This window comes from Mizuhopecten yessoensis, unplaced genomic scaffold (genome assembly GCF_002113885.1).
Source record: "Mizuhopecten yessoensis strain PY_sf001 unplaced genomic scaffold, ASM211388v2 scaffold716221, whole genome shotgun sequence".
Lineage (NCBI taxonomy): Eukaryota > Metazoa > Mollusca > Bivalvia > Pectinida > Pectinidae > Mizuhopecten > Mizuhopecten yessoensis.
In genome coordinates, this window is record NW_018480008.1 from 106,426 (window position 1) to 132,697 (window position 26,272).

Here is a 26,272-nt window from a genome sequence, read left to right on the forward strand (position 1 = left end):
TCGGTACGGTACTAACTAACCGTGGGATAGCGTTTCTGTTTCCTCTACACATCTGGTATGGTCTAAAATACATAACGTGCTTTAGTTTCTTAATCTGTAGGTCCCTGTGCTGTTTGGCCGATAAAAAAATAAAACCTGCATGTCGTTAGCTTCCCTAAACAGTAGAAGACTGTTTTCGAATGCTCTAACCATTATAGAGGCTAAAATTAGAAACTCTAAAAAGAACAATAGTATCGTTGTACAGGTGTTTATAATTACAATAGAAAACTAATGTAATTGTACTGTACAGAAACAAGCCAGGGAAGTGCCAGGGATCAATGGGAGATGGGAATGAACACCTAAAGTTTTACGAGCTCAACTCTTGTAATAACTATTACCCCTACCAAATAGATAATCTCAAACTCATTAGCGGTTATTGCTTTTCGAGATAGACCTTCTGTGGATGACACGACTAAGCATCCTGGATGACGAGATAAAGTATTACATCTATGTTTAAAAGTAACGTTTTAATTTAGCATCCTGGACTTCCGAACCAATAAAACCACGTGTTACGCAATTCAACAGATTACTACACAGCGTCTGCTCAAGTAAGTGCAAGTACACATGCTCTTCGCTAATACTGCTTGCGGCCGTCGGATTTGATAGAGTGGCTGGGCAAAAAAAACTTTAATATTATGAGCGTGTGAGGAAACCACATATTTGTATAAAATAATAACTAGTCGGTAAATAACGACCACAGTATGCCTTCAGATTTGAAGACGGTGCATTGCCCTGCACTCCTTGCCTGAGGCGAGCATTGGTCTTATGACGTTCGTTTCTACTTCGCTGCGATTTGCCGAAACTTCGCTCAGTTATTTTCGTTTACAAAAAAGTGAGAAGTCTTCAATACAATCTGATAACCTCGACGATTTTTACCAAAAGAAAAGTCCCGTGCCAAACGATGTGTTGACCAATCAGAAAGCAGAAGTCTATCGTCGGGCGGTAAGCAATACTAGACTACAGGAAACCAACTTAACAATTAATACCTAATAGGAATATCTCTATTAATAAAGAAGATATATCATAAACTAATATAATAGAGATATCTCATATTGTCCTAATTATATGAGATCTATCTATCTATATGTTATACTCCACAGAGACCAAAATATCTCTATTGCCTTTAAAGATATGTTTAAATCAAGTGAAGGGATATTGTCTTTTCACTATATCTCTATCAAATCAAAAGATATATCTATTTCAAAAAGAGATATCTCTATTTCATTAAAAGAAATTTATTATACGTGTATCTTATAAATTTCTAGTATGCCACCCTCTTTGGGTATTAAATGTTGAGTTGGCTTGCCATAGACGACATCACAAAAATGTCCAACTGTCGGACGAAATCAACTTCAAGTTTCGGTAACGTAACGGATTTTCCCCTCGTCAGATTTTAATTGACAAGTATTCCAAAAATCACTGAATTTTTCGTTAAAATGTTACCAGAGCATAGAAAGGAAAACCAACAGATTTTGTAATCTTATATAACAATTGTAAAGTATACACAAATAAAGGATTGAATCTTGCTTTGGTCGAGTTCATAGGGTGATGAATTGAGTTGGTCTTGACAAATTCAACATGAACTGCGAATCTTGCTTTGATCGATTTCATGGGGTGATGTATTGAGTTGGTCTTGAAACAAATTTCGCAGTTCATGTTGAATCTGTTTCAAGACAAACTCAATTCATCACCCCTTGAAATAAGTCCATTCTGATCGTTTGTCCCAGGTTCTGGAGCTTGTGTAAGTCTACGGGTTGACGGAATGTAAAAAATACAGTCCGTCATTGAAGGACCATCATACATCATGATGGTATACGTTGATAGAACAAAACACAAAACCATATTTCAAATGTCATATTCAATTTTTGTTGGTGAATTCAAAAGATATCAAATTTTCTGATGCATCATCGCGGAAGAATAATGTCTAGACGCGGTGCACAGGCTCAGTTGCGAGTCTGCAGCCATATTTATACTTGTTCGAAATGGAGAGCCGCTTAATTTCGTGGTTCTACATCTTCTGGAATGTGAAACTTCAGTAATTGAATGTCGAATTAGACAGGAAACCAGACGTGGCTGGAAAGGACGAGCCATTTAATATGACATTTGGCTGTTCGACTGTATTTCATATAAGACGGGACAACATGTATCTACCACAGGGGTTCGTTACAAATGTCTGAAATACACATATGCTATACTGACATGGGTCACAGCACACATAAACATACATTTATACACATATGCTATACTGATATGGTCACAGCACACCTTAACATACATGTATATGTATGTTTATGTGTGCTGTGACCCATATCAGTTATAACTAGAATGATATGTGTATTTCAGACATTTGTAACGAGCCCCTGTGGATCTAACATTTGTTTTCGATAGCTGTAGGGAGAATTTCTAGGGCAGTACATGACTTGTCACTACCGCTAGCAACCGTGAGCTAATAATATTTTGCTGATTTATCGTTTTTGGTTGTTTGTACAATTTCTTTGTGAAATCTTATCTAGTGGTATCTTTGTTTAAACATGTCACTAGTTATCTCCCTTTGCAATATCATACGTTCATCGGCAAATAAAATAGGTTGCATTTGGTAGTTGCATCGAGTCCAACTTGAGTAGGAATTGAAATATTGTTTCATATAACAAAAATCTTTTTTCATTATTAATAAGATTATTTATTTGTTGATTAAAGACGCGTACGCCGTCCAAGATCTCTCGCGAAATGTTCATGTTATCTTGATATTATCGATTCCATTGGATATTGAGTTAACTTTTTCCGAAGAAACGGTTAATAAATTGCTTTGATAGTTCATGTTAAATTTGTCTCCGTACGTTCTCTGATAATCACCCCCGAGATAAACAGAAGCAGCTTGCAGTCCTTATTCTTCAATTTAACCAGTTCGTTAAAACCTGGAGTCTGTTATACGCCTACCGTTAGACACAATATACTAAAGCTTGTGCAATTCTCATATTATATCGCGTCCCTAAATGACCTAAGCAGTTGATAGGACGTTAAACCCCGAACAACAACTAATATCATAATATCATGCCGTCCTTTAATCTTCATTTTCATGGACCGTGCTGGATAGAAATCTTTCTTAATGGAACATCCTTATTATACAAAAAATAAAATATTGTGTATTTGTTTTTTTATAATTTCTCAACATTTGATAATTTCGATAAATACAACGAAACACTATTCATTGTAGCGGATTATTATCGGTTAGAAAGTTAACTCGAATTCATACGCATAGGCATCAGGAAAATGCCACGGGCAAATGAATTGACTCAACATTTGGTGGTTTCGTTTAATCAAAATGGAGTAGAAATTGCAATATTCTAAATTGAATCAAGCAGAAATTGAAGTACATTTTGTAATATATGGTGTCATATAAAAGCTAAATCTAACTGGATCCAGAAAAAGATACTTAAAATACACACCAATGGCTAGTTTAAGTTGACCTAAACCATTGTTTCTTTATCTGGTTCCCCAGTGTCTTTCAGTTAAATCTGTTGAATAGGTTGTTTGTCAAACAAATTTGTCACGACCTGAGTGTAATGTTTAAACATCAGTATTATTCATACGCTATAAAAAGCTCACAGCGGTCAGATATAATATCATCCGACTCCGGGGACATTATAAACACTTGGATTTTAGTTCAAATTTCAATCATCGATCAAATAAATAGTTTTCGTTTAGAAAGTAATTTTTATTGAGCGAATATATGTAATACAACATGTGCGTGTTACACATGTAGTGACTGTAAAGGGTATTTGGTGAGCGCCGACAGTTAAATTATAACGTGTATTTAAGTCTACCAGCTAATGTTGTAATACTAATGAGTACGAACCATAGTTATTTATGTACATAGAGGTGTAATTCAGTTTGTTTTAAAGTTGTTTATTATAAAACGTAGAGCAATGGATTAGATGAAAGTTATTTCGATATCCAAATCATGTCGCCATTCTGGACTTTTCTTAAACTGTGGTTAGTATGGAGCAATGCTAGAGAAATTTTCACCAACATACAACAATTTATTATCGTCTGTTGGTGCACTCTCATACAAACAAAATGGCATGGTTTAAAATCAATTTCTTTAAAACGAACTGATGGTTCATTAAACATTAGGTCTGTCGCATAAGGTTTTAATACCAATACACAATATCTTAAGTGACCATCAGTTTTCCATTAACATATACATTGTTCAATAGCTATGTTTATGTAGTATTTTTGACTAAGAAATACAAACAATTTATTTTGGCATTACTTCCCTTTATTATGTATATAAGCGGACCGCTCAGGTGAAACAACCTAGTCAGACGAGTGTTTCATGTCTGGTTAACTTATTCTAACATGACTAATATCAGTGGGGTATGTTGACAATGCTTTGCCAAGTTAGAGTTTCACTACGAACGTTATGGAATAACAAAACAAACAGAAGCACGCATTATAAGCTGGGCGCTGAAAACAGGATGGTTTACGTTTTATCGGTGTGCTGATCAAACTGACATTGGACAAAAGTGTATACGTCGGAGATATGTAACCTAAGGCGGGAATATAAAATAAAGGCAAGCATTTTATCTCAGATGCACCCCATACAATCACTATTCGTGTCATTTAAACAAACACTTGCTATAAATTGTTTTTAAACAAAGGCGTACAAACCTGATGTGGGTAAATTTGATTCCACATGTCCGGTCTCCGTGTCACTGTCCCGACCCCCGGGAAGAAGGGTATCGGTTGCCATCGGTGTCGTCTGCTCCAAGTCAGTCATTTTTAGTCGGTAAATGTTACCACGATCACACGTGGGTTTAATAGCTTCAGATCAAATCCGTACAGCAGGTTTCCAAGACAATAAAGCTGATTCTCGTCATTCGTGTCAGCACATTGCCCTAGCTCGTGTCCACGTTTCTTCTCTCTTGTCTCTTTTTTTCCATTCACTGGGTATTGCATTTAAAAATTCCAAGTTGATATTCGCTGACACACATTTCAAAACATAAATTGCACGGGTACAGTCATATACACAGAATATGGATCCTTCGTGGAATACATTGAATTTACACATGCCAATTGATGGTATATGAATGTAAATCTTCTATAAGCGTTCATTCTTCGGAAAAAAACTGTAATCGTTGCTCCACTCGGCATCCCTGCAACCTACAGCAAACTGCTGCTCCACTCGAGACTCCGAACATGTCTGTAAATATTTTGTGCTGCGTGTAAGCCACTGGTTTTTACATTGCTATATATATATGTGTGTGTGTGTCCTCAGTGTTTTGTGTACAGGTATATACGTCCCCTCAGTTACCTAAGCGAGACCTGTGTAGTTCCTCAGGTATGCCAGGTAAACTGGTAGGACAAAAACCCAGTAAATTTGAAACTGCAGGTGATCCCACTCCATTCAATTTCACACAAATCAACACAGAACAAACGATTTGTAGATAGTTGCTGGTTTAACGTTACATCCAACGTTCACTCGTTGACTGTTTGTTTGTAGTCACCCTCCCAAGTCCGGATTTCAATATTCCTACAGCGGATCAGAACTATTAAATTACATTTTGTCGTCACTTTACGTTAAAACATCTAGCAATAAAGAATTGGCGTTAAACCGTGTTTTATACTATTCGAATCCCGTCTCGATTTGTGACTAATATCAGCACAGTAAGATCATAAATGCGACACGAGCCACGCATAGGTAAAGCCGCTTGCTCGTGACATGCTCCGAATGTAAAGACCTTTCTCGGCTCCCGCCTGAATCCCTGGTGATAAATTTCTGCGGATTATGGGCAAGGCTCCACCATCAAGAGTCACCAGATTGGAGTGTAACTACAGCCATTATGATGTATCTGCTGTTTAACTAAACATCATTGAATTTATCAGCACACGAACGACTATCTAAAGTACCAACAATGCCAGGTCTCAAGTCTTTACTAAACATGAATCTTTTAACTGAATACTTCACTCTCTGATAACCAACTCGCAATATGAAGTTAGTCTTGTTTACAGTCGAACTATATATCACTGAGCTATATACGTAAGTCAAACGTGTATACTAGTAGGGCTGCTAGCAGCCGTATGGTCACCCCCGCAGGCGACAAATGCGGTGCTCGTCAGTAACACCAAACACCTCCCCTCGGCGACGAGAACGGTAGCGTATATACAGTCACCTGCTATAGATAGTGTCAGATTAGATCATCATCGTCCCTTATCGATGTTATCATCGCCGTTATATTTCGTTTGCGACTCGATTTAATTATTGTGATCGCACCCTATCTATACTATCGTAGCAATTGTATTGTGGTCATTTCATGCCTTGCAGAGCCCGTGAATAGGGTTTTGTGTGGTCTTTGTTGTTTGTTGACCAGTTTAGCTGGTCAGCGAGTCGGTAATTAATTTCATTTCATTTCACAGACATCTGGCTATAATATGGACGGTTCCGTATACTCTTCGAATACTTGGTTACATTGTAACATATACGTACAGTTACAAAGAGCATTGAAGCCTTGGAAATTAAGTGCATTTGTTCTCAAACTGTATTACCTTTCCAAAACTTTACTTTTTGTCTGACCCACTTCAAATGGTGTGTCACAAGAGGGTCACACAAGGATCACACTCATTCTTCGTGATGAGTAATTTTGGTTTGGGTTGTTTTTGTTTTAGTCCTATTAACAGCTATGGTCATTTAAGGACGTGCCAGGTTTTGGTGGTGGAGGAAAGCCGGATATTCCGGAGAAAAAAAACACCGACAAACGGTGGTCTCGAACCCGCGACCCAGTGGTGGAGGGCTAGTGGTAGCAGAATATCAGACGCCTCAACCAATTTTTACAGCGTTATTGCGCTATGTACAAGTAACCAGTATCAAATCATGGTTGAGTGTGCTTTCATTTCTTCATTAAAATTATTTTTAGACTTTTACAAAGTTACGCGTTAGATCTGAGGTTTCTATATTCATTGTCAGGGATCATTCCTGCTATAATTCTATAAACTTTATTTATTTTACAACAATTAGGAAACAAGTTATTTCAACTGGTTGGCCCGAATGTCAGCGCGGGGGGGGGGGTCTTAGTGTGGGAGGAAACTGGAATACCTGGAGAAAACCCACGTGATCGGGCAGGTGACCCCATACCTTTTCACGTCCGATCGGGGAATCGAACCCCGGTCGCCTTGGTGAAAGGCAAGTGCGCTATTCACTGCACCACCTGACCACCAACGATCACCGAGATCATTATTGCTAAAGGAACTGCAACAAAATAAAGTGTTATATATAATATATATAATATATAATGAAACAATACAAATACAGACGTAATTTATGATGAATGTGATATTATGATAAATATACTATAATTTCAGGTTCGCATCACATCCTATACACCTTCAAAATGTCTATTTACCTTAATGATCCCTGTTCCTCTGCACTGCCGTTTTTCTTCTATATAGTACATTCCGGTCTGGCCCCGCAGATTGTTTTACACTCCGGACACGTTTGTTGATTTATTTATTTTTTATTTCATCTCCATTATATTTTCATAAAGACCTGTAAGGTTATACCTTTCGTTTCAAAAGATATATCAAAACTTTAGTTATGCTTGAAAAATAAGTTTCGAAAGCATAGTTAAACTTTTGGCATTGGTATGGGGATCCTTAATTGCTTATCACACACTTCAAAACTTGATATCACAGGAACATGATAATTTGGTTACAGCTATATTTGGACCTCAACTAGGGTGTTCAGAGTAATTTTACATGTTTTAGGGGTATAGATCGACTTTCGGTAAAAATGCCACGCCAATGATTATACATGTATACGAGAAGGGATGAACGCTCTCGAAGTAAAATGATGTTCCAAACAATGCTTAGTACCGTTGGAAAGATGGATTATCTTTTAAAAACCTCCTACATGCACGTAAAACGCATTCTTGTTCCGCGGACATGATATCCGTTTCTTCCAAACACACACGCCATTTCCGACTTTCAAAGATTTTCGCTACTTTTCGACGTCTGACACGTGCGCAGACCCGTGGTGTGATTGACTTGATTATTTCGAAACCCAATACTTTAGGTTTGGTTAAGATACTTATTAATACAAATTGGTTAGATTATTGTATGGTTCTAATATGTATTTAGGCACAAAAAATGAAGAATTATTAACATAATTAAGCCAATATATAACAAGGTCAAATAATAAAGAACTTGAACTTGAGTTGCCTACTTGTCAACTATGTGCTACTTTTTTCGGACATTTTTTTTTATATTTGCTGCTTTATTGTTACGCAATACACCAGCATGATGAAGAAACTTTAAAAAAATAACAAATATATAGTTTTGTAAAAAAAAAAAGCGCTCATTTGTGATTTTGGTCCCCCACTTTACCCCCTCATATCTTGGAATGATCTCCAAGCTGACCTTAATTTCATGTCATATCATGATGGCATAACCCCAAGGTAAGTATATACAAAAAATAAAACGTATCGGTGGTAGCCACCAGAAGAGCCAAATTGGCACCCCTCCTTTACTTTTCGCTTATTATACCTTATGCATGGTAATTACATGTATTAAACTTTTAATCTAAAATTGTAAGAGACAAATACTAAAAAATCATCAAAACATCATCAAAATTTGCTTTCATACTCAAATGAAATGCGTTTCCGCTGGGAATGTTCATATAGTGGGTTGCAGCGCAAATGTAAATATAGCTGTATATTATTTAGGTGAGGTCTACATCCTTCTTTTAAAAATCTTTTTACATATATTGGAGAAACACTGTTAAGATACGTTTAGAGCTTGTTGAATACAGAGTGAGATATTACATAATAAAAGTTTTTACTCATTTTTTTTTCAGACGTACATTTAATGCATATTTATTTTCTGTTTTGCATTATAAAACCATACTATACAAATACAAATAGCGTCCAGTGACATGGAATAATATAAGACTCTTTCATGCTCAGGGATGTAGGATAGGAAATATGAGGCTTTGCCGAGAGTTTTGGAAAATTTGAAATTCCCAAAGGTGGAATTTCCCTATCCTACACCTTTGGGCACGAAAGAGTATTTTTCTCTCATTCCAACCACCAGAATAAGCTCAGAAACCATGTAAATGCGTTTGGAATGGCCATAATTTTGAAGATATCAATTTTCCAGCACTTCCGGAAATGCGGATATCTTGGTCTGGTTTGCAAGAAAGCAATTTCCTACACCCGTTTCTTACCATGTACAGCTCTATCTTACACACAGGGAAATGAGAGAAAAAACAGGAGTCTTGTTTTCAATTGTTCGTACTTTATTTGTGCTTCCTACCCGATGCCCTTCAAACTAAATCTGAGAAATGTTCCTGAGAATGAATGCTTTTACGTGTCACGTTCTATAGCAATAAAAGATGTAATGCCATGCTTAAGAGGTCAAATAGAAGTCACCAGAAAAATTGCAGGGGAACCAATGTCTTTCAATACGTTGGGGTTCAAACGCTCTGCACTGATTAACGACCAATGTTTGTCTTCGCCTTCACTGCTCAATGCATCATGTTTAAACATGTGTTGTTAATTTCTGTTTGTGTCACCCTATTCATCATTCAGCTGCGAGCAAAAACATCGATTTCGGAAATGCGTCAAGATTTCGTGTGTTTATTATTCTATTGATGAGACAACGGGGGTATGCCTAATAGGAATGCACGGGGAACATTGATGAAACGGGTTTAAGAATGCTCTTGGACGCACTCAACGGACAAATAAACACACATTGAAGTAGAACAATGTTGTTTTGGTGCAAAATTTACGATAACAAACACATGCAATAATTTCCCTTAATGTTAATTAATTAGTTTAAGGAATTACTTTTCTGAAACTGTTCACCTTGTCCGGTCACATGGCATCACCTCAGCGTCTGTCTTTGACACTGTCGGTGGTTGTATGTACACCCAATCACGCTGATTTCCTCATAAAAAATACGATTGGATTTAACAGACCATCAAACTGACGCTTTCAGGAGCTTACCAAACTAATAAGGGGAGATCTCCTGTTTATTTTCCCTTAAAGCAACGTGTTCTAGGTGTACGAGGTTATCTTTTCCTCTCATCCATTGCCATTACCTATTTTGTGTTATGGGCTATTTATTTCTGACCATTTTGTGTGTGTGTGTGTGTGGGGGGNACCGTCCTATTAACAGCTAAGGTCATTTAAGGACGGGATGTGTTCGAGGCCATGCTTGTTCCCTGCGTTATATTGTTTGGGTATAGAGTACTGTAGGAACATTGTGCAACGCTGTCCTTGTTTGTAGGAAGGTACACAGTCCCAACACAATGTTATGTTTTGTGCAAAGAGGTCAAATTTGTTAATTATGTCCCTGGATAAATAAATATGTTTCCGTTCTTTTCTTTTTTGTTACTCTTGATTGTACGATTTGTCCATTATGTGAGTTTGAAATAGCATTGTACACAGTACACTTTTGATTTTTGTGTGATTTCATGCAGATTTCTTTTTTAAATAATTGACCAACTATATCTGAAAGGAAATAATTTAAATATTTTTGGAGACATATCGGAGACTGAACTTAATTTGTTGTCCCCATTGCAACACTTGAACGGTTCAATCATCTGTAAGCACTGTCCTTGATTTGACCTTTAACTAATTACGATGAAATAAAACCATACAGAAACATATTTACTAATGTGACTCTGGAAATTCTATAGCTGGCTTGTCTAGAAATCTTTGCGTATAGAAGTCATGCAGTCTAATTAGCTGAGAAACGAGAACTTTTACTCCATCGGTATTATATGCTAACCCCGATCCTGTCAGAACGAACAATAAATCATTATAAACGGAAATCTGCTTGCGAATGCCTGCATGTGGTTTTCGTTCTTTATTAAATATAGCATGAAAATACATTTTATTTCATGACGGTAATTGGACAAATAGATTTTCTCTCAACATTTGTCATTGCTAATTTCCAAGTCTGTGTGTTTTTTTTCGCGTTTTCTCTCTTTAAATAATTCACGGTATGTCGCATCGGCTCTGCTGGGATAATAGTAGTCCAGTCATTTAACACTAAATTCCAAACACAGACATTGTTGCAACAGATCATTAGTTTATTTTTATTATTTATAACAATAATAATGAAATCTATATTATGACAGAAAATTGTATTGAAAAATTCCCTGAGAAAATCTTCATCTTATCCGAGAATCTCTTGCTACAATCTCCAATCTATCCGGGTAGCTGACACCAACTCCTAGGCTAACGAGTTCTTATTTTTTTCAGATTTTTATCTGAAACAACAGCTGCATAGGTGGATGTTCTTTGAACAGACTTCGCTTCAAACTGGACATCTTCCTCTGCCTTGCCCATAACATTCCTGATGATTTAGAAAGAGACTCAAACAAGAGCGCCCAGTTTAAATGAAACTAACACCTTGTTTGATTTCCGAACCTCACAGTTATTTTAAGTACTCCTTCATGAGATGTATATCAAGATTCACCAAAGTCCGTGCTCTCTGAATAGTTGTCAAAGACAGTAAGCAGCTTTGTTAAGGGGCTAAATGTTGAAATCGGATAAAGTGCTTAACAGTATTATAATAGAACAGACTCATTCCATGCAGATTCATAGCATGGCTTCGGCGGACATTTATAAAACACGCCTTTCATGACATTAAACATTAGCTGATCTTCACCCTTGTGTGAGCTCTCCAACATAGAAAGGTCATATTGTAATTATTATTCCAAATACATTAATAATTCGTGAATTATACAGATGCGTAAGGCAATATTTGTATATCGACACAGTTGAAAAGTTGGATAAATATAATCCATCCCAAATATTGAGCCGAAAACCCTTGGTTTCGAGGCTTTGCCGAGGGTCTTCTGCTCAATATTTCATCCCGAGGGTTTGAATCACCTTATCCATACCTCATATTAGGGATGGATTCTATTTCCTGCTCATTACCTAAAATCCGTAAAAACAGCTGCTTTTCTAGTACAGTTGTAAGCTGTCCTCACATTTCTAATTTGCATATGAATCCCGGATTGCAACTGATAATGACGTCAATGATCCTGACTGACTGACGAAAACGTCATAAAATGACGACACGAACAAATTCCCCGCCAGTCTGCGCGTGTAAGCAATCAAGACCCGTGGAAATGCAGATATCTTGGTCTAGTATACAAGAATGCCTTTTTTTGCACACAAAACAAAGACACCCTGTTGTTCCAGACACTTTTGTTTCTCTTAGTTGTTGTAGGAAATATTCTGAGGAAATATTTATGGCAGACTGTCGAGAAAGGCCCCGCCTTTACAAGGATCGTTTGATATGTAATATGAGTTCAGCGAGGATTGTTTAAAAGATGAACGTCGCCTTCGGATAAGAGAAGGAGAGTTATCCGTCTCGGCAACCTAGCGGATGCATCCGCAACAATGTTTAAAACCACAGGTATACGTAACTCTAAACCTTCTGGACATTCTTGCTACCAAACTAAAGAAAATATATGGTAAACAATCTTTCTGATAGAAGGAGAAGTTCCTGAAGCCTATGCATATATGCATGTCTGGATACCAGACACACACCTTGATACCTTAAAATTGAACATTTCAAACAAATCGTTATGCGTAATACAGAAACGACTTCATATTTTCTGGAATATCAGTTCATTCAATGACCATTTCCTGACGTCTGGATGGATCTAGGCAAATGATCTACAACACAATTAAATATGTATTTCCCATAATACATGTATGTCCAAATAATGCGATTTCTGTCCTTATGCTAACTCACAAAACATTTGTTTCGCAATTTCAACCAACTCCCACATGCTACTCACCGTTTTACTAAGCAATAGCATTTCACACTGATATGCCTGGACTGTCCTTAAACTTCATAAGACAGTTACTGTATTTAATTCTACACCATTGGTTTGATACTTCTATTGACAGAACAACAACGTATAGTTTGTCAGTCTGCACATCTATCTCCCAAACATGACCGAGAGGCATCCGTTTCTACATACAAATTGGTTCCCCTGGCTTAATGGCATGATAATGCAGTATCCTCACAATTTCAATCCATCTTCGCTTAGACTACAGTGTGTAAAATATCGATATCATCATATTGCAACCCTGTTGTCAAACTCTTTGTCTAGAATAGACGTCCGGCAGCCTTACTGCACTCAGCGATGATGTCACAGTATCCACCAAATTAGTTAAATCTTTCAGAGACGGCTGATTCTTGCTTTGAATGCCAACAAAGGAGTCACACACATTTCCAACCCTTTGTTGTGTAAGAGAGACACTGTGGGGACTTTCATATTAATAATAGCCTAAACGAACAATCACATTCTGTTTTGAGGTGTTGCTGCCATTATATTGACTACATTGGCCAAAGGCCTGTTTGGCCCGGCCGGGTCGGCTGAAGTTTCATCTGCCCGATTCTGTGCTTTGCCTATGAAAGACCTAATTACACTGTGTGGACGACCAGCATGTATTAATTCCACCCCCTCAAAGATTATTTGGAATGTTCTCATGTACCAACACACACAATTTATTTACAATGTAATATGTTTGTTGCCTTCGACTGACTTGATTTAATCATAAAAAATCAACCACTCCGACACAACAACAGTTAGCCTTAAGACGATTCTGCCTTAAGGGACGCCTAATTTAAGATATTAAAAAGGAAAATGTAAAACACAAAAGCAGGGATTCCACACACAAAGAACGGAAAGTCTACCTTAATTGGTATTTCAAAGCCTAAAAATAGTCTGCGCCTCGTTAGATGCGAAATCTTGAATTTGCATTTATCTCTCTAACTCGCACCATATTTCTTCATTAATCTTAGGTGCCCGTACGTGTACACATTTACTCCAAAACCTACATTTATTTAAGGTTTCAAAAATTTCAAAAGATGATTTCTGTTCATTCAAGCCATCCCAGTGCCCCCATCCTCGAAATACTAAAAGTAATAAGCAAATTCTCACAGGATGTTTTTGACGATAATGATATCATGACCGAATATTCATTGACATTGACCCCGTTTGATTCTTCCGTGGGGTCATCTAACGTTCTGACGTGTAACCCTTTCATCATCTGTAACTGTACCCGATTGGAGAACGATGTTTGGAGCAAACTCCGCTAAATTGCCTTTTTTCTCTCAACAAAGATATCTCGATGTTTTCTGTTCCTCACTGCAAGCGGCATCAGTCCTACTAGGGGCCGTGCTCTCAAGAACGACTTATCACCATTTCCTAAGTTAGTCACTTCTCCTTCTCCGGAGATTTCTACTCAGTCTACACACCGAGTAGTCGTGGGAAACCAAACGATATTCTAGTAATGTCCCGTTGTCTCCCTCTGAGCAGGGGACACAATATCGTCACTATTACAAAATGCCAGCTGGAACACATCAAAGACTGTATAGAAAGTATATAAGTACTTATACGGCTTAAACACATTTTTAGGTTGAACATATAGGACTTTGTTGCCTTGTTAAGTAGAACATGATATTAGTTTTTTATTACAATATTTGTTCGTGACTTTTTGATCAAAGTATGGTTTCTATGCTCATTGAACATACATGGAGATGCTTCCTTCAAACAGTATAACCAACCGTCAAAGTTGGTCAAGTCAGGGATGAATTGCAGCTATAAGTCCAAATTGCACTATATGCTAATTTCTAAACTTGCATTTTAAACTGAGCACAGACAGGGGATGCTATTTTTTGCCCGTTTGCGTTATATACATAGAAAGGTCCACATTTCTTGAAGGTAACGTTGAATTTCTACACCACGAAAGTTTACAGTTTCACCGTGCCAAGCCATTGCGTGCCGTGCTTCAAAGCTAAGTAAAGAAAGCTAATATTTTTAACACAAGCAATTGATGTTGCGAAGGGATCAGATACTTTCTTTATGCAACCCAAATCACAAATTATTTCTGTATTGAAAATACAAATAAAGTCATGCCATCCAGTGTTGACAAGCAGCTAGGATATCCATTTCCATTTCATGTTTCATTGTTGACATATGAACTGCTACAATGATATCAGCAATAACCGGCCAGTCTAGTATTTCTGTGCGATCATTAAGACGTTTCTAATGGCGAGAACACACCCTTTACGTCACACATTAGAAACGTAATATCCTTTGGGATGGTGTCAAGACAAATTGCTAGACAGTTCCTAATTGATTGGTCCGTGCGACTTCCAAACGGAACAGCCATTTCCCAATCCATTTGTCGTAAAAGCAATATGTTCATTTATTGGACAAATTGAGAAAGTGTTATCAGGTCTGTGGTTTCCAATTTGCTGCTGGTTTTGTTTTGTCGAGAACACTGTCACGTACGGCTTGTCGTCTAGAATGATTGATATTTCGTGAAAGAGGATTATTATTTTTAAAGGAATTTAAGACAGTGCAAAAACTGTAATACCGCAATTATTCTTCGCCTTCTAAAAGAAAATTGATATTTATGTAACACTATCAAATGTACGTGCTGTCAGAGGGCGTAAAATCGTGCAGAAGATGATTTATACAGGCGCATTGGTTATTCTACAGCTAGCGTCGAAGCTCATTCACGGTCTTAAATTAGATTGAGAGATGATTGTGATTCAGAGGAGCTACCTGTGAATATGTGCTTGAAATAAATAAAAATGTACATATACATAAAGACATGGAAAGAACAGCTTTTAAATAATTGAAGTTGCATGTAATGTAATTTGATAAGCTCTCCATTAGCACGAGGCCGAGTGAAGTGATGCATACGAAATAGAGATGATAAAGTTGTCATAAACATTTTATATGGAAAACATATTGATGCTCAGACATTTTTATTATCTTTTCAATTCGACCCCATTTCTATAAAAGTAGTTTAATTGCAAAGTTTGGGTAAAGTTGTATTTTACATTCAATGTTAAGAATTACCTTTTGTTTTTGTATCTAAAGATGGACCACTATACATGTTGGGTAGAGGATTAAAAGCATGATATGAATAGCATTGGATGTTAATACAGAAATAATGTAGTAAAAAAATCTGTTAAAAGCCGAAAATTACCTTATCATATCATCGGAATGGGAAATATATCAATAACAAGGTAAATGGTAAACTTAACCTCATTTGTACATTTGAGTGTGAGCGGAAAATGTTCGCGGTGTTGAAACTTTTCGTGCTTTTCGCGTTAGGTAAATAAACGGGACATGATCCACACGAAAATTATACATAAATGTAAATTAAAGATACACAGAAAATAAAGATTGCAGACAATTGCCAACGCCAAACTGTCCACACCGCGATAAGTTTCAAAGGCAACAACGCAAACATTTTCACACACTAGAAATGTTGTTTTTGCAGTATGAGACATGTAGCTTGTGAACATGAATATTATTCACTGTATTGCATTTCGAGGGGGATCTTGAAAATCGAACTAAAGTGTCGGGCTGCTGGCCACATGCAGGCAAGGAAGATGATCATCAGGGTACCGAGATAATAACAAGAGGTTCAGGAGACAATTACCAGAACCCGATTCTGTTTGCAAAAAAGTGGATGGTGAGAAAACAAACTGCATTGTCTTTTAACAACAGATCACTGACCACGATTTCTCAACCCTAGCAAGATTTCGTGCTAGTTGAGACAACATGTCATCCACACTGATATATTTTGCAGGGTAGCTCACCAAGATTGGAAATTGTGCAGAAGTGAGAAATCGTGTTGCAACAGCACTCTTTCTATAACGGGTAACTAATGGTATGCTTACAAACGTTCTGTTTAGCAGTAGTAATAACTTGAATGTTGATCCATAAAATATATTTGGAATTCGTGTGAATAACAGAAACACAATCCGCGGTTTTGTTTTAATCAACAGTTTGAGATAACATTTGTATTTTTGATGACGATTTTTCCGACAAAATAAGTGTAAATCCATTGATATCTAGATGATTTTACTTCGTTTCGCCAATAGCAATTACGTCAGCAACAGGTCGTGGACTTCAAACACAAATCAGCGAAGATATAATGCCGTAACCGTTAGCCCGCATCAGTTATTGTTGGTTTTCAAAATTGAGCGGTCTCCTGTGATTTCCTTATCGCTATTCTGGCTGCCTGTGTCGGTGGTCATCATGGTAAATACGCGTGTCAGTCACGAACCATTTTCTCTGCTTCCAGTGTAGTTGTGGCGGCACTGCACTGCACATTATTTGAACTGTTTAAATAAACGAACTGTTAAGCTCAAACAATAAATAAATATCTCCCTATCAAACGTATGTCATTATAACATAGACGTCAATTACAGCTCTCACACAATATATTTCTAAGAGTTGTTTCTCGACAATCAGGAAATTCGTTGATAAACTATGTTAATTCTATCAATACAATACAAAAAGACGTTCAATTCATTAAATAAGAAAACTTATTTAACAAATAATTAGCCAACCCTTTAAAACAAATAACACTTACTTTCCATAAACAAATGGGCTGATGTGACCTTTGGTATGATGTGTTGCTGTTGTATGACGTATGCTTTCTTTGTGATCCTTTTTTTGTGACGTATGCTAATATGTGATCTTGTTTGATTACGTATGCTATTATGCTGTAATATGGCATATTCTCCATTTCTCTTCTATAATGAAACAGTATGCGAGATGTATGCGGTTTCCTTTGTAAATAAGATGTGTGGATTACCTCGTTTCTATATATTGGTGATATGTTAGGATTCTCCTAGACCCGGTCATTCTTTGAGCAGTCTGTATTGACAGAAAATGGAGACAGACACATTAACTTAGACTAAGCCTCTGTAATTTACGGAGACATTGTGTAAGATGTTCTATCGTATCCAGTACTTTGATCATATTTCACAGGAAATCGACAACGGTAATGGACTTTTGACATCTTGTACGGAATTAATGGAAGAGCGCAGAACATGTTAGTCTCATTTTATATGTTTCCAGTGAGTACTTTTACTACGAATCACCCCCTACACCAACCTACATTACATGCATCGTATACTTTCTATATGGTTTACCTGCTGTATACCTACATGCTTGGTATCCTCTTTTCACGCCTTCAGGAAAGTGCTACATTTCGAAAAGTGCTGATAGTGGCATATCAATAATAATAAGAAAAACGCAAAAGGAACATTCACGTAAAAAGAGGTGCATTTAGGTTATTCAAAATGTTGATGAAAATGATCTCTATGTATTATTCTATATATAACTTTCTTAACTGTTATATTTTAATCGCCATCTTGATTATCAAACGAACTACGAGACGCTTTAACAGTTGTTGTGAGCCTTTGGTCATTGTCCGATTGACGAATGATGTTATTTTTCTCATAATGGTGGCCAATATTATGGTTATATAGTTTAGTTGAGCAAAGTGATAACAGCAAATATCTGGAGAAAAGAATGAAAAAACCTCATACGGAAGTGTTTTCGAGCCAAGGAGAAGATTTTTATATTGACATATTACGTCTTAATGCCCGTTCAAGATTCTTCGCCCTAACCAGACCGACATTTCTTATTTCCTGTGTCTGTCATTTGAATGTTCATAATACATATATGTTTACATTTGTATATACAACATACAGAGGTTACCAGTACAAATACACAAATGGCAAACGGGATTTTGATAGAAACTTGGCGATGTTGACGATTTCAATCATAGTTGCAAGGGAAATATCGATTATTGGTCTCATTTGTAATTAAAGAATTCTTCGTTTTCCACAAAAGGGAAAGTCACGACCACGGTCTGATGTAGACATGCTCCCAGACACAGTTGTAATTATATCAAAGCCTGTGTAATTGAAGAACGTACAGCATGGTAAACAATCCGGACTATTGTAGATGTTATTACGACTACAAAGGTCAATGCTATGCCAAAAGGGAGAAACAGCCATATTTACAACAGACGAACACTAGTGAATGAAGCTACATCCGCTAATCAGCTTTATTTAAAACATTGCTACTATATGGATCAAATAAATGATAACGCAAACAGAGACGATAAGCTAAAGGTCAAGGGGCAAACATACAACGCATCATATACAACCAGCAATCCGATAACAGCTTCATCGAGTACATCACGTGTAGGCACCACGTGATGTAATCTTGATAAATTGTTTGCTGTCCCCATCAAAGGCATATATTCGATATCGATTTCAAGTACGCTAATGCTGGGATAAATCTAAGTTATCATATAATATAATGAAGGGATATTAAGATACTGTACACTGATGAAAGGCTTTATTTAGGATATCGTACGCTGATGCCAGGTTATATTAAAAATCTCGGACGTTGTTGTAAGGTTATCTTTGAGATTTCATACGCTGATGCCGGGTTGTAATTAAGCTCTAATACGCTGATGCCGGGTTGTAATTAAGATCTCGTATTCTGATGTAAGCTTACTTTAATTTGACAACAAAAATCATTGAAGGACTGGGAATTGTGTGACCATGGATATCTTATTGATTTTATTATGATACACAACTGTTGTAGTAATAACAACACATATAATCCAAAGGTGCAATTAATTTAACAATACATTAGAGTTAAATATATCCAACCAAGAACTCAAAATTTCAATCATCATCTATAAATAGAACTAAGCCATCATTTGGTTATTTTCCAGGTTTCAATACAATCCAATGTATCAGTGTCTTATGTCATGAAATAGAATGTAAAGTCGTGGTTATTGGAGTGCAGCAATCAATTATGTTGATTAATCAATCCCTGGCGTGAGTTATTGTTTTTAAATCAAAATCACATGCAAAAACACTGGCGTATAGGACTCCACAATAATTACTGAAGACAAGCGATGCAGCTTTAGTATTGATCATTCTTTACTGCAAACAAACCAAACTTGCGTGTAATTTGCAAAATCTGACGAAACATCACCAGAAAGATTACATCTGACAAACTGTCGGTTCGATAATAAAATTTGTGAGTCAGCCATTGTGTTAAATCGCAGGGAGACTTTTTGTTTGGTGTTTGTCGTTTGAAGATGCCTGTACTGAAGCGTCATTAAAACTTCATCGTTATCTTAAGGCAACACATGTACAAGTCTGTGGCCTTCTCTGAATTTCCGGAACACCTAGTACTGCCAACCTTGTCTAATCGCATACGCGCTTACCGCAAAGTTGAGGCGAAACCAAACATTTTCAAAAACTGTGATTCGACACATCGTCCCTAAATATAAGGCTAAGAAGATTCAGAGACTCGATTACTTTGGCAAGAAGGAACATTTGACGGTGGTTTTCAAGTCATACCATCAACGTCCAAGTTATAAACTTTTGTGATTTCCTCCATAGTAAGACTATAATGTCTAAAGATGGTTGTGATAAAACTTAAAGCCTCTGAAGTACAATATGTGGTGTCAATGCATCCCTCGTTGGCCAAACCATAGAACCTTGCAACTCCCCTGATGTAAATTTAACAACTCATCAGGGGATCACGCCATCCGAACCGACTGTTTGAACCGGCATCTGAAATAGAACAACAGGAATTGTTCGGTCTGTAACAGCTGTGTAACTGTATCCCCCCTAATGAAACCTTTGTCGGCATCAGATTTCTTACTCCCCTTATATCTTAGTAAAATTCTTAGAAAAAAAACGTTTGCTTTGCCGCTGTTTTCGCACATCCAATCTTAAATAAGCTAATTTGTAATTTGCATGATCAATCCCTGTGAGCACAAGACACTTTAACATAACAGATTGAAACTAGTGATAGGGTAATCATAAAAATGTCATAATAGTGGGCCTGTGATATTTCGTTTGACACAAACTTGTTTAACAGGGTAACTATTGAGGCATGCAAAACTCTCTTACCTCGCTAATCTGCTTCCTATTGTTCTAAGCTTATTTCCAGTGGTTGAATGACAATTGCTCACGCCCTTTTAGACATCATATCATCATCTCTCATAATTTTTTTATTCCAGGAGTTAAATGAAGATATCATTATGACCTCCTACTGGAGTTATAGACAGCATTTAATATGGGCAATGCTATTGATGATAAGCCTGTTTTGTTTATGGAGATCGGGTATTTTTGTTCATTGTTTACTTTTACGATTACCCACTGATACTGACCTACCTCGTTTGTATTGGATTTCAAAACTGGATAAGAAACCTTATAAACAACGTTTGATCGCTGGCTCTTCTAGTTCAACCGAGTCATTATCTAAACTTCCTCACTACCATTATCTGTACCTTTCGATCGGAGTTGCATGTGTATTGTCTCACTACATACTCAAGAAGTTGGAATAAATAGTATGAGGATTTTGAAGAGTTCAAAAGATCTTTCGATCTATCTTGAACATCCTCTTCTCAGAAAGGTTTCTTCCATCAACATTGTTCACTTTTGACCGTTTAAACTACCATTCCTCATACAAAACTGAAGGAACGCAAAGTTCTCTTGTTATTCGAGATTTATTTTCAAAGAAAGGCGTGCGGCGATATAAAAACATGGTTTTAAGTTATTTTGGAGCTTATTTCAAAATTCCAAAATGAAATATACTGATGACGATATTCTGAGAACGATTGAGTTCTTGGTTTAGAATATCTACGTTAAGTTCGGCGGCAAGGGTAGACTCTATGCATTCCTATGGTAACAAAACATGCCCCTCTTCTGGCCGATTTGTTTAAGCTTTCATACGAAGCTGAACTCATTGACCACATTGATATTGATCATTGACCCCCCCCCCCCCCCCCCCCCCCCCCCNAGACTTTTCAACTTCAGACGCGTACCTCGATCTAAACTTGCAACATGGCCGACAGGAACGGAACGTCACAAAAAAAACTGATTGCATGGAAGTTGGCAAGACGTCTGATCATTAAAAGGATAGGGCGAGGAGACGCCTACACAGATGCCGGCAAATTGAATCAGCAATTCCCAGTATATGCTGAGCTTTGAACACTTTAAGTTCAAGTGAAAGTAAATCTTTAAAAAAACTGCAATTCATTTTTCTGTGTTTTGTTTACACATTTTGTAATCAAATATTTCGACTAGCGCAGAATCATCGACTTTAGGTACTTTTTATTTTTAGCTTGTCAAAATGCCCACAATAATATCACCATTTCCAGGAATGTTTTATTACGACAAACTTTGTCGTTCATGACTCTAACCACTTCAAACTTAACATGTGATCTTGATAAAAAAGAAGGCCCCACACCAAAAAAACTTAACCTGCAGCGCTTGAGAAAAAACACATCTGGGTGATTTACAGTTCTCTAGAATTCATGACGGACCAGTATATATTTTACCGATCTGCTGGAAATCTGCGTAAAATGAATTGTAAAATCTTTTTTCTAAGATCTAGATGCCTGAATGGTTCCAGCACAAAGAAACAAAGCTCCCTATGGAGAACAAAACTCAAAAGTGATTGAGATTTTCAAATATGACATTTGAAAACCATTTTCTAGCCAAAGAAATGCTGTAATGGTATGGGACTTGCAGTGTTTTCTTCCGCAATGGCGATTCCTACATATATGCTTCATTAAACCTATGCACAATGTTTTTTTGTTTTAGCAGAGTCTATTTAATTAACCGACCAAGAAAATACGTGGAATGCTCAAACTGTGCCCCAGAAATAGAGGGACCCGCCGAGGGGCATTCATCTATGTGATGCATCCAAAAATTGCTTAATTGTTGAAACATTTGTACCTTATTTGTTTTGCATTTTCAATGACGATTATATAACTGAATTAAGGCTAGGGTTTATGAAACATTCACACTAACTGATGAAACTACGTTTATACAGAAAATAGGTTAATTATCAAATTGACTAATACATAAGATAATTTGATTACCGAGTGTTCGTTCATTTTGGAACCCGGCGATTGATTGCAGATTATTGGTTACAACGGAAGTGCGTGGCTCTGTATAGTTTTAACGGAAAGGTTTTATGAAGCCTACCAATATTTCGTGAGCTGCATACTTGAAAGTGTTGTCTCACAGACTGTGCCAAAGCCCATCTACCTTAGCATTTGTATAGCAGGAGATAGTGACCCGCTTAGTTAGACGCCTGTTTTAAATGAAATAAATGAAATCACATAAGCTCCCAATTAAACAAACGATAATCTAAATCATCATACCCTGTTTGTTGTTTGTTTACTTTTGCAATATCGAGGTCCATACCAAATTGTGCATAAATAGGGTTGAAACAAAATTACAAGAACCTTTATAGTTGGAAACCTCTGTTTAAACAGGCTTGCCATGGGCTGCATTAGTTCCCTTAAAGACGAATATATTTCCAGTTGGTTTCTCTAGGGGAATGTCAAACTCGTTGTGTTGATTTGATAAAACCTATGGACAGATCATATTGCTGAGATTGTTGATCCACATGCGACAGTAGATCGAATCATAGACCTGTTTTGTTTACTCTGACCTTGGCCCGGGGTCTTTGCCCTGGCTTCCCTCAACTTCTATCTGCACGAAGCATGCCTAGAGTTCAATAACCATTTATGAATAATTCTCCCGGTGTTCGACATTGCACTTTTCCTGTGTTTCAAGTTACATCGCTGAAACTTACTATAAAATGGATATTTTAATCAGTGCCTGTTATAGAGACCCGACATTGCGGTAATCATAATTTCAGACCGGCTACATTGCCTCATTTGACGGAAATATGATAATATCCTGAAAATTACAGACATATGCCTGAAAAGAGACAATATATTCCTAAATATCAGACGATTTATCAAGACAAAATAAACAAAGGCATTGCCCAGGCATGTGATGTTTTAACCTGAAAGGTGGTATACCGACCAGGTCTGACACCACGAGATAGTCGTGATCAAGTAATGGTCTAAATTTAGGATTGTCGTTACCCTATACGGTTATTTTAGATATAAAGTAATAGACTAATTATAACAAACTAAGTTCCATACTTTTTATGTAAGAAAGCTATTTAAACATCATAATTTACAAAAATAACACATTAAATATTCTCTATCAAGTTAAAGACCAAGTGCAAGAACAGAAATTGGAGAATACTCTTCCGATAAGATGAATTACTCACCAGTTGCCTCCCCTTTCACATGTTTTGTGTGTCTTCTGTAACAACATGCATTGTTAAGCTACACATGCTATTATATTTATGATCACCTAGCTGATCCCGGGTTATCTTTAATATCCCGTACACTGATGCTGTGTTGCATTATTTATGATCTGGAACGGTAATGCTAGGAAACACTTTCACATTTAAGATTACATACGGTGATGGCGGGCAACATATCTGCAATTATGACCGTGTGTGCCAGGAAGGACGCATATTATAATGTATAATAATCTTACATGCACATATTTAGCTGTGCTAGGTATTCAAAATTAACCTGTATCTGGGCTATTGCATAGTGAGTAGTGATGGACAAGTCAAATCTGCACCTAAAGTTTCATAAGCTGACGTATGTTCTTAAAATCCTCCTAGGTGGATAGACACTCTTTTTTTTTGTGAGGAGAAAAAAGTGTTGTAGATATCACGTCAGACAGAACGGACAGCACTGAATTCCAGACTGGCACTTTTAATGATCTCAAGTCAGACAGTCAGCCAATCAGCAATGAACTTTTAGATGCTGGAGCCCGATCAATAAGAGACAATCTAATACTTAACAGTATTAGTGAGGTAAAGGATGAGACATCGGAAGATACGAAGTGAGTGATGAAACAGTTTTTAGTGGACAAACCGCAATTGTCGGCTGAAGATGTGGGAAATCTCAAGTTAGACGGAGTTCATCGTATTGCAGGAATTCACTTCGCCCATTAACCACCAGGCTATATAATGGGTCTCGCCCACGGTTTTTTCGCTGTCAGGAGGCGCCACTGCACTAGCGGGTATAACTTTCGGAACTCTTCTGTGTCGTCAGGTAAACAAATGGCGATCGCAATTTAACTATAGATACATTTATCACTGTCATTTATCACCATGCCACAATACTGCTGTGTCCCCGGGTGTAAGAATTCGGGTGGTCATAAATTTCAAACGGAAATAGCTTTGCAGAAAATATGGCGAATTGCAATCAGGCGAGTGGATACCATGACTAAAGGCCTGTGGCAGCCAGGGAAATCGGATGTTGTTTGTCATCGCCATTTCATAACGTCGGATTACAAGAACACACTATTAGGTACGAACTAATATTCTAATGAATACTTATCTGTTGTTAATAAGTTACTGGTTATAAGCACGGACCTATATTTATGTTAAATAGTTTTACGCATGTAATCACGGTCAGTACACAATGTTTTTATTGGTGTGTTTTTTTAAAAAATATTGATCTTGTTATTTTTCATTAATTTAAGCGAACTTTTTTTTACATGCCCCTAGTCAAGTATCGAGATAAATGACGCAAAGTTCTTTTGAAAATGTTAAAGGTTGAACTCATTAATCATATTTGAATACAAATTCTATTATTTACTTGTTATCAGAAATTAAATTCACCAAAGGCTAATATATACATCGATTCATATATATACATACAATCTGTGTATTTAAATGCGTGTTTTTATTTTAGATACTTGACTAAACATGATTAAAGACAAAAAGGGGGATTTACTTAGTGAAGACAGGACTGGGTTATTATAAATAAAAAATTATATATTCCTGATATGAAAGTGTACATTTTCCTATCATACAACTATAAGATACATGTACATGTACCATTTCAACAGATATCTTACTACAATGGCCGTATAAACATTTAGGACACTAACATTTATGGTGACCTCCTTACAACTATTGCAAGAAGAATGTAGTCTTGAAATATTTTCAAAATGATTTTTCTGGCTAATTATAACTTTGACTTAACTTTGAAGACTTTCAGTACAGTTTGAGTATTTAATTTTAAGTACTGTAAGTTTATAATTTATTAATAAAAATAATTAATTTTCATTATTGACCGAGAACGGCACTAGTTAGTCAAATATCTGTTAAAAGGGGGAACTTGCTAGTTAATATGTACATATAAGGCCCCTAAAAAACAATGTGTGTTTCCTGTTTCCCCCTACCAACCCTAGATTTTTGTGCCAACCCTTAAGTTTTTATTGGCATTTAATGATATAAAGCACTGTTCAAGTCAAAACTCCTGCTCTTTATGAACAGCATAGTAAAAATATATATATAAAAAAAAGAAATTGCCTAGCACCTCATTTTTTTCAAGCAGAACCAGGAAACACACAAGAATAATCTCTTCCCAACAAAGAAACATTATTTACTCAAGAAAGTCATTTTACAGTGATGTGAAAACATCCAATTTAGATTCACTTTAGCTGTATTAAA

At 36.8% G+C, this 26,272-nt stretch overlaps 1 protein-coding gene across 1 annotated transcript in view; it reads right to left on the reverse strand.

Annotated features, from left to right (window-relative positions):
* The window catches only part of LOC110442165, a 29,584-nt gene extending 23,465 nt beyond the window's left edge, over positions 1-6,119 (reverse strand). The window contains exon 1 of the mRNA XM_021485635.1: positions 4,711-6,119. Within this exon, the coding sequence (XP_021341310.1) occupies positions 4,711-4,819 (109 nt within the window). The 5' untranslated portion in view covers positions 4,820-6,119. The remainder of the gene's footprint in view (positions 1-4,710) is intronic.
* Positions 6,120-26,272: the final 20,153 nt, after the last annotated feature.